Consider the following 10,042-nt stretch of genomic DNA (forward strand, 5'->3'; position numbering starts at 1 on the left):
AACAAAAGAAAATCAAAGTTATTGTATTTAGAGCAAGATGGAGAGTGGGATTCACAGTTGTTTCAGAAACACGCTTCATTCTTTTGGTAAAAAATCATTGTCTGGCGTTTGGTTCAATATTGTAAAGGTGGATGTCTCTTTTGCATGACATGAGAGTCGATTGGGCTTCTTTGTTCCAGATCAAAATTAATTATGGTGCTAATACTTTATTTTGGTTGGATAATTGGAACGGGGATGGTGCTTTTGCTTTCTCGTTTCCCTAATATCTTCAAGCTCGATAAGAGGAAGTTGTGTTTCCTTTATGAGCGGGTGGGATCCAATTATTTGTCTTGGGCTAGAAAATATCCCCCAACAACCTTTCTAAGAAGTTGTAATTAAATTGTTTGCATGGGTTGATTTCTCGGATGCATTTTACTTCAAATCGCGATAAATGGTTCTTTAATCTTGTCCCTGATAGGAATTTTTATGTCAACAATCTTAGGGTTCTTATTGATTCGGTCCTAACAGTTTCTGTCTCAAACCCTACAATATGGTTTCATCTGTTCCCTGAAAGTGATTGGTTTTGTATGACATACTTGTCTGGACAGGATTCCAACTGTTGTGGCCTTGTTGCGCAGAGACATTAACCATTCCTCTATGTCATGTCATTTGTGTTCTAATGGTTTGGATGAGACTGATCATCTCTTGGTGGTGTGACCTTTCTCCTTGGATGGTGCGATATTCCTTTTCATTCATTTTACATCAGTTGTTGAGTTCGTAAAGTTTGCGGCGAATTAGGGTCCTGGCTTTAAAAGAAAAATAATTCATTGGCAAATTTTTATGGTGTGTTTGGAAGGCGGGGAACGACAATGTGTTTAATAAAATTTGAATCTTAGCGGTCAAAATGGCAGATAATGTTATCAACTTGATTTATATTTGGTTTAAAAATAGAAGAATTATTAGCATTTGTAAATGGACTGATTGGTGTATCTGCCTTTTTAACATTTTGTAATTGTTTTTGGGAATATTGACTTAAAAGAGTAATATATTTTTCAATTTGTACACATTTGGTCACTGAGTTTTTTCGTCTATATTTACCCCTTCAACTTGTTAAACTATACACATTTAGTCCTTATGATCGACTACTCCAGGTTAGCCGGTAAAAATTACTTAATAGGGTAACATATTTCTTACTTTGTACACACTGTCCTTAATATTTTTGTACACATTAGTCCTTAATAACTTTTTTGTTGCAAAATAAATCATATTTGTTTTTGTACTCATTCAGTACATATGAATGATTTTTTTAGGATTTTTTCACAACAACTTATGTGGGACAATCATTAATGAGATGTTTAGGGCTTTTAATGCCTATGTCCATCACGATCTCGATTACTTGATTGCTTAGGTCATGTGTTCTGAATGTCATAACTTCTCCATACGATCTTGGATTTTAACGATCTTTATGTCCATGTGTTCGTATTTTAGTCTATTACAACTTTCGTTTAGATTACTCCTATTAAAAAATAATATATTTTTACTTACTATCTTACATTTGATTACTTATGGTTACACATTCCTTGGATTGTTGGTTATGTATCCTTGTGTATAAGATGTTGTTGAGTTGTGGTGATCTGCTAGCTTTATGTATATATCATTGTATGATATGATGCAACAATAATAGTATGCTGGTTAGAGTATTAGTAGGTTGGTTATCGTTTAGTGGAGTGTCATAGGGGTTGTATGTAGTCATGTAAGATAGCTTGAGAACTTTTTAATATAGGCTTTCTTGTTTGTTCCTTGTTTGGTTGCGGCTCTAGAGTATGAACATCTATTCAGGCCGCTATCTCACCTTTGGTTACGTATGGTTACGCATTTCATAGAAGTTAGTTGGTAGTGGAGCAGTGTGCTATGAGAGGACTAGTAGGTGATAGTAAGATGTATGATTGATAATTTATTGTATTATGTGCCTACTTGATCCTTAATTATTTATATATCGACATATGGTGGTGTGATAGGTTGAGGTAGTCCTGCTATGTGTTGTAGGCTAAGATACCTGGTGCGTGCCGGTTGTAAGCCGTAGGCATGGAGGCTCAAGAAGAGTAGTTAGGTTGAGGAGGCAGACCAACAAACCCTCGGTATTCCAGTCCGATGACTGATTAGACCCGTTGCATGTTGGCATTCCAGTCTGATGACTGATTGGGTCAGGGTATTCCAGTATGATGATTATGGGTCCGTTATGCATGATAGTACGTTTGTTGTATGGAGTGTTTTGGGGGAAACTCACTAAGCTTTATGCTTACCAAATTGTTTATGTTTTCAGGTTCTATCGTTAATCGTGGGAAGGCGAAACCAGGACTGTAGACACGTATCAATAATATTGAGGATTCCGCGTTTCTTATATCACTCTAATTTTCGATAAATATATTTTGGATTAAACGGTTTTTTCTCAATAATGAATATATAATTAGGGGGTTTTGCCTTATTAAAAATATTTTTTTGTTGTGAAAATAGGACGTTACACATAAGCGTCGACAGTTCTACACATTTCATCAATGATTGTCTCACGTAAGATGTCGTGAGAAAAGCCTAAAGAAATCATTCATTATTCATAAGTACTGAATGAGTACAAAAAAAGACTTATTCTGAAACAAAAAATATTAAAGACTAAATGTATAAAAATATTAAGGACTAAATGTATACAAAATGAGAAATATATTATTGTATTAAGTCATTTTTTCCTGGTAACCTGAAGTAATCGGTAATAATGATTGAATATGTACAATTTAACAAGTTGAAGAGGTAAATATGGATGAAAAAAATTAACTAACCAAATATATAAAAATTAAAAAATATTACCCTTTTAAATCATTATCCATTGTTCTTATTTTCTCTGTAATTTTTATAAAATTTCACCGGTTTCAAAAAAAAGAAATAAAAAAAAAAAAAAAAAAAAATTGTGTTCGGCATGTTGGTGTAACTCTAACGGGTGTCACTTACGAGTTACGAAAAAATGAGACGAGAAGTGTTTGGGGTTTAAAGGATATCACATTATTACCCGCCACCCACTTCAATTTTGTTTCTAGGGTTTTACAGGTGCTCGGCGCCGGTTTTCCTCCTTTCCGGTAAAGAACAGCACTAGTTCTTCTTGAATTCTTCTTTCAGTTTCTTAATAACTCCTTATTATGTACAATCATTCTGTTCATTCGCCCCTGTACATTTCATCAGTTTTTTCAATTAATTTTTTCACTTCGATCAACCTGCAGAACCACAAGTTCAAGTTCCTCTTCGTAATTATTAATTAGTGCCAAATGGAAGCATGATTAAGAATAATCGTATTCATCATAAACCGCATTTATTCAAATCCTTCTTCAAATCAATAAGAAAATCATTCGCTACGAGGCCTCTACCCCTATCAGATCCTTCAACCGGACCTTCATTTTCTACAGTTACCCCTTGTGAAGAAGACCATAGGTCCTTGTGCTTTTCCCTTGCTGAAAGCCTAATTAAACGTGGGCTTTTATCGTCTGCTCGAAGAGTTATTCAGCGTCTTATTTCACAGTCGCCGACCATCACTGATGAGATTTCCGTCATTAATTTTGCTGTCTTCCAAGGTCTGGAACCTGACTTCTCCACTTATTCTTCTCTCATTTGTAGACTTGTGAATGCGGGTGAAACCCGGGTAGCTGAAAATTTGTATATTGATAGGATACTGAGACGCAGGCTTAAGCCGGACGCTCCATTGTTAAGTTCCATGACAATCTGTTATTGCAAATTAGGGAAACTCAAAGAGGAAAACGACCATTTCCAGAAGCTTATTGGGTTGAAGTCATTTTCTATCGGAAGAGCCTGTTCCGACCTACTCCGTGAGGTGTTTGCACAAAATAGATTCTTCGATGCATATGATTACTTTGTTAGGGTTAATGATGCTGGGATTTTACTTCCTGTTTCATGTTATAATATGCTGGTTGCGGGGTTGTCATTTAGAGGCTATGTTGATGAAGCTCTCCAAGTGTTTGATACAATGCTTGAGAGAGGTGTGCCATCTGTATCTCATTTGTGGAAGTCACTTGTGTTTGGTTTCTGTAAGATGGAGAGAGTTGAGGAGGCTGAACTGCTGAGTGCAGAGATGGAGTCCCATGGTTTTTATGTCGATAAGGTTATGTATACTAGTCTTATTAATGGTTACTGTAAGAACAAGAAAATAAAAATGGGGATGAGATTGTTTTATAAAATGCTCAAGATAGGTTGTCAGCCAGATGCTTATACTTACAATACATTGTTACATGGATTTGTTAATTGCGGATTATTTGATAAAGTGTGGGTTTTACACAAGCATGTGATTGAGTTGGGACTTGAGCCTGATGTGTTGACCTACCAGATTATGATCAATAAATTTTGTAAAGAAAAGAAAGTTGATTGTGCATTGGCAATGCTAAGTAGTATGTGTAGTAGGGACATAACACCCAATGTCCATTGTTATACACCCATCATCCCTGCACTTTACAAAGAAAACAGGGTTGAAATTGATGAGTTATACCAAAAGATGCTGGATTCTGGAGTGATACCTGATCAAGTTTTGTTTTTTACACTAGTTAAGGAGTACCCAAAAGGGCATGAGCTTCATCTTACACTCAAGATTTTGAGTGCTGTTGCTAAATATGGTTGTGGTATCGACCCTTTAGTTACTACCAAAAACATTGAATACAAAATCGACTATCTTTTAGGTAGAATCATTGAAGGTAAGCCTCATCTGGTTAATCTGGCTTATAGTATTTACATTATTGGATTATGCATGGGAGGAAAAAGTGATGCTGCATTGCATACTGTGGTTTTCATGGTGAATCTTGGATTTCAGCCTTTGATCTCAGCTTTTAACTCCTTGATCAAGTGTTTCTGTCAAGAAGGATTTGTTGAGCATGCTAATGCTCTCATTGAACTCATGGAAGGCATGGGTGTTGTTCCAGACTCCACAACTTATTTGGTGATGGTTAGTGAGCACTGCAAGCGTGGTGACGTGGCATCTGCCTTTGATGTTTTGAGTCAAATGGATGACAAGAGAATGAAGCCTAGTGTTGCTATATTTGATTCCATTATCGGTTGTTTGGGTAAAGAGAAGAGAGTTTTGGATGCACATGATATGTTCAGAAAGATGCTACAAAGTGGTAAAAAACCTGATGATGTTTTGTATGTCAGAATGATAAATGTTTACTCCAAGAATGGACAAGCAGTTGAAGCTAACAGACTTTTTAACCGCATGATAAAACACGGGATACAACCAAGTTCACGTGCTTACTCAGCGATTATAAGTGGATTCATTAAGAAAAATATGATTGAAAAGGGTGTCATGTATCTTGAAAATATGTTGAAAGACGGTTTTATGCCAAATAAAGTGCTATATACCTCCATTATTGATCAGTTTTTAAGAAAAGGGGAGCTTGAATTTGCATTCAGACTAGTTTCGTTAATGGAAAGAGGTCATATAGAGTGTGATGACATCACCTACATCACATTGATCAGTGGCATATCCAGGAATCTTCAATGTTACACGGGTACATGGAATGATTCCCATACAAAGTCTGGAAAAGAAAGGGAAAAGCTCTATCAGTTGCTTCATAAAAAGACATTGTTGCCCATGGAGAAGGATTCAAGGTTTTTTATAAGAACCCATGAAGATATGAAGTTATTCGCAACGAAATTAATAAAAGGGATTAAAGATACCTGCGATATGCCTAATTTATACTTATACAACTCCATCTTATCTGGATATTGTCGAATGGGGAAGTTTGAGGAAGCATATGAACAAATTGATATGATGCAAAAACAGGGTGTGGGACCCAATCAGGTAACATTCACCATTCTGATCAATGGACATATTCAGACAGGTGAAATTGATAATGCTGTTGGGTTGTTTAACAAAATGAATTTCGATGGCTGCATTCCAGATAGAATTGTATATAATATTCTGATAAAAGGATTTTGTAAGAACAAGAGAGTGATTGATGCGTTATCTCTTTCATATGCAATGTGTAAAAGAGGTTTTGCTCCTAGCAAAATTGCTTATGAGTACATGCTTATTAGTCTTTGTGATTCTCGTTTGGTGAATGAAGCATTGAGTATATTTGAAGATATGATGATGGGGTATAATTATTTACCTTGTCAACATAATGGTGACTGGTTGTTTCGGATTTTAATGGAAGAAAAGAAATGGCATGAAGCTCAAATGGTACATCACATGATGCTTGATAAAGGAAGAAAGTTTCCAAATCCAATGCGACAAAGAGTTTTAATGAGATCATGAACGATGTTAAGAGTTGATTTCATTTGGTTAAAAATGCATATCATTGGCATGTAACTTCAGAAGACATATCAAAAGGAGGGATCCTCTTGGGTAATTTTATCAACTTTTGGCTAATTCTTTAGCTTTGATTTCTATAATAATTTGATGTGATTTAGACGTATCTAACATGAAGTTTTGATGCAGGAAAAAGATTGTTTTGAAGTGGGGATTTTCTTGATTTGGGCATCAATGTCATTCTGGTTATTAATATGTATACCCCAACTTTGGCTGCATCAGGTATGTAAAGTGTCACCTTATTTTTATTTTTAAATGTATTACGTTTTGTAAAACAAAGGTTTGAAAATGATGCCAGATAGTTGCTTGAAAGAAGCAAAGATTCATATTATCATGAGCAACGACTCCAGCATATGCACAGTCAGCACAGATGATCATTTATAGGTAAGTTGAAAGTTGATTTACCTGAAAAATCATTTTAAATTTTTTGATAAATGGTTTGAGATTTGGGTAAACTTCCATGTCCAGGTGGGGGAAGAAGGAAGTGGCATCTGGATTGCTAATAGCGAGACTAGGAATGTTACTTATTAACATCATTTAGATCATTGTTCTTGGTTTTGTACATATGAATCAAATTGTTGTATACAAATAGATAAATATATAAATAATAAAAGTAAGTAATCACATTCCAGCAGTAAACGACACACCGGTGGCGGGCAACCATTGTCTCCCAGCTATAAGTCCTTGGACCGTGAAGTCGTAAGCTTCACTCAAACTCATTTGCGCATGGTATCCGGTCCAGTTCACACGGTTTTCTAAGGCGGCCCCACTACCAAAACAACTGTATTCACCGTAATACAACGTGCTAAAAGCAAAATCAGTATTCCCCCATGGGGACCACCCTTTCGGATTGATAAAACTATCCATATATGTTTTCAAGAAAACAGTTCTAGAATATTCTTGCCATGGCCGACCTAAGTAGGTTTGAACGGAACCCACCACCGGAATCAGGTCTGGAGCCGGAACCACGCGGCAGTTGTGGATTGAAATTCCGGTGTTTTGAAATGGATCGCCACGGCCTTGGGCGGTGATCATGTTTGCTTGACCGTGTAAGGGTTTTCTGACCAAGATTACGCAGTTTTGGAGCACAACAGCGGCGTTACCGAATATGAAATCTACAGTGCCGGAGATGTAGCAGAGTTTGTAGAATTGTCTTTGGGAGACGGTGAACAGAGTGTCTTGATATCCTTCGATGCTACAAGCGTAGAAGACGGAGAGATCGGAGGCTGATCGGAGTGCCACCGCCTGAGCTCCTTCAGGGCCGGCGGTGTTTCTAATTGTTAGGCCACGTGCAAGGAATCTAGACCCATCCACTCCTGAAATATTCCATTTAAATTAATCATTTATTCGATTGATTGAGTCAAATTTAATTGACTGAAATTTAGACACAAAGAGTCATATCAAAACTCAAATGAGCTAGGAAACGGTCTGAACTAATTGACTCCGATTCAAACTCTTACATGACCGGATAGAAGACAAACGAAACAACTCCTAAATCAACAAATCCAAAACCAAAATTCGATTTTTGGAGTTCATATGCAAATTAATTTTGATACAATAACGTGCATGTAGAAGAAATAGGATGCAGTAATGAAGGGAAGAAGTTATCGTAAGTATCTTCTTGTACAAGTCCACCTTCCACTTTACTTCACTTTTATCATAATATTCGTACGATGAATATAATTAAGAAACATTTTTATCATGTTTATTTCTAGAATTCGTAGATCAAGCGTGTCATTAAAATATTAAAATTCTAGATTATCGAAAAAATGTCAACCATTTGCCGATTTGCGTAAGTGAAAGTCTTACCGACGGTTGCTGAGCTATAAGTTGTGGAACCTCCGGCGACGCTCCGGTTACCGCTGATAATGGTGTATCTGATTCCATCACCCACAAACATGATGTTATTCAAATCGCTTCCAATCAGAATGTTTTCACTATATACGCCTGATTTTATGTAGATTATAAATCTCTGATTCAGACGATCGATACTTTCAGCATAATCAAGCGCCGATTGAATGGTGGGAAACCTACTCCCCGCCGCTTTAGACACCGTCACGTTCGCAATTGACTGGATTGTCGCTGTCGTCAGCAGTCTCCGGTCATGGCGTGTTACCCAACCCGGGAAATCATCTGTTTGATCGGAACTCGATTTTTGCTTCAAGAACAAGTGATTTATGGCCAGACTGTTGCTTATCATCTCTGTCAAGTTACTCGACCTGATCGGAGTTACAAAGTCAGTCACGTTCAGTTCAACGCAACCGGTAAAACAAGTCTGGAGGTTTGTCAGGGCGGCGCTCAGCCACGTCTGGGCGTCGAAGTCAGAGCTCCGGTTGTTTTTCAGGCCGATTACCGTTTGGTTGAGTTGGGAAATAGTGTTATTGAGAAGGTGGTAACAGTCATTCCATACAGCTTTCGTCACGGTGGTTGAACACATCTTCCCGAGGTTTTTTGCACATCCCTGAGCCTCGTTAGCGTTATCGATCGCCGCCTGTAAAACCCGCATTCGAAAATCGGCCCGGTGTTTCGGTGGAGTATGGTGACCACGACCCCGACCCAGAAAGTAGTTGCATTGGTTAGGATGAGGAGTTGTTTGGCACCACCAGTTTGTATCGCTGCTGGACTCCTCCGTCGCTTGTATAAGCAAACTAAATGAAGAAGATAAGATGAACACGTACAAACAACACGATGAAATGAAGTTAATCGAAGCCATTTTGGACTTGGGTTTTTGTTGTTTTTTCGTGTTTTAGATTGAAGTACTCGATCTTGATTGTTTATGGATTGAAATAATTAGAAAATGTATGATTGGGTGTTGGTTTTATAGTAAAATATATAGATGAAGATACGAATTGAATCGATAAAATGTGTAAGTGAAGTTTTGTAAAATTAAGTAAAACAATGAATGAAGATTAAGGTAGAAAGATCGACGTTTGCTTGCTTGATGAAGAACAATGGATTGATGGCTGTTTTACGCCATTGATTTCGTTATGTTTATTACAATGCACGGTGGTCGCCGTCGTCTTTATTGTTGAATTTCAAATGCTTTTCTTTTTGACAAAGAAGACAACAAAAAAGATTTTTTTCTGAGTTAAATCTAACAAATTATAACACTTTCAACTGAATATGAAATTATTTCTGCATGCTGTCACAAGGAGATTTTTCGGTGTACTAAAAAATATATGAAAGATAGGGATAATAACTTTAGGAGGTTAATAAGATTTTCAGCTTGACCGTATTGGATTACTAAGGTTTTTTTTGTGCGTATTAGACCAATATGGTTGTTATTACTGTTTAGAAATAGTCATTTTACCAGTTTTAACGGGTAAAAAGGACTATTTCTAAACGGTAATAACAACCATATTGGTCTAATACGTACAAAAAACCTTAGTGACTTAATACGGACAAACTGGAAACTTTATTACACTCCTAAGTCATTAACCCTAATTATTTAGAAAACATGCTTACTAATTGTAACGTCCGGGTTTTCAGGGCTAAGCATTTTTGTCAATGTAATAGTCTAGGTCAACTATTGTAACTCTTTTTGAAGTAATAAATATGAAATATTTGAGTATTATGTGAATTATGTGTGTTTATGTGTTTATTATTTAATTATAAATGTATAATTAAGAAAGAATAAAAATGAGCGTCAAAATTAAAGTGTGAGATAATCCCGATATCTCTACATAAAGTTGTAGAATATGTCTCAAG

General features: G+C 36.6%; 2 protein-coding genes across 4 annotated transcripts; one reads left to right on the forward strand and one right to left on the reverse strand.

Annotated features, from left to right (window-relative positions):
• Positions 1 to 2,996: 2,996 nt before the first annotated feature.
• Positions 2,997 to 6,958, forward strand: LOC145008947 (Tetratricopeptide repeat (TPR)-like superfamily protein). 3 transcript variants are annotated; one of them, XM_078967584.1, is made up of 5 exons: positions 2,997 to 3,104; positions 3,246 to 6,370; positions 6,464 to 6,556; positions 6,633 to 6,718; positions 6,803 to 6,958. In XM_078967584.1, exon 2 carries the CDS (start codon positions 3,299 to 3,301, stop codon positions 6,278 to 6,280), a length of 2,982 nt encoding a protein of 993 aa, XP_078823710.1. In that variant the 5' UTR covers positions 2,997 to 3,104; positions 3,246 to 3,298; the 3' UTR covers positions 6,281 to 6,370; positions 6,464 to 6,556; positions 6,633 to 6,718; positions 6,803 to 6,958. The 3 variants fall into 3 exon arrangements, with proteins under 3 accessions (XP_078823710.1, XP_078823709.1, XP_078823711.1); XM_078967585.1 differs by lacking the exon at positions 2,997 to 3,104 and having other exon boundaries at positions 3,473 to 3,593; positions 3,688 to 6,370; XM_078967583.1 differs by having other exon boundaries at positions 3,026 to 6,370.
• Positions 6,844 to 9,101, reverse strand: LOC145008948 (putative pectinesterase/pectinesterase inhibitor 33). The gene is made up of 2 exons (XM_078967586.1): positions 8,144 to 9,101; positions 6,844 to 7,650 (listed from the first exon to the last, which is right to left on the reverse strand). Exons 1-2 carry the CDS (start codon positions 9,045 to 9,047, stop codon positions 6,956 to 6,958), a joined length of 1,599 nt encoding a protein of 532 aa, XP_078823712.1. The 5' UTR covers positions 9,048 to 9,101; the 3' UTR covers positions 6,844 to 6,955.
• Between the last annotated feature and the right edge of the window lie 941 nt (positions 9,102 to 10,042).

This window comes from Lactuca saligna, chromosome 8 (genome assembly GCF_052625555.1).
Source record: "Lactuca saligna cultivar CGN05327 chromosome 8, ASM5262555v1, whole genome shotgun sequence".
Classification (NCBI taxonomy): Eukaryota; Viridiplantae; Streptophyta; class Magnoliopsida; order Asterales; family Asteraceae; genus Lactuca; species Lactuca saligna.

Bases quoted from the DNA above. Each gene is read 5' to 3' on its own strand.
- LOC145008947 (XM_078967584.1), top strand. From the start codon at position 3,299: ATGATTAAGAATAATCGTATTCATCATAAACCGCATTTATTCAAATCC.
- LOC145008948 (XM_078967586.1), bottom strand. From the start codon at position 9,047: ATGGCTTCGATTAACTTCATTTCATCGTGTTGTTTGTACGTGTTCATC. The intron at 7,651-8,143 runs GTAAGACTTTCA...GGAATATTTCAG, and splicing joins TTATAGCTCAGCAACCGTCG to GAGTGGATGGGTCTAGATTC.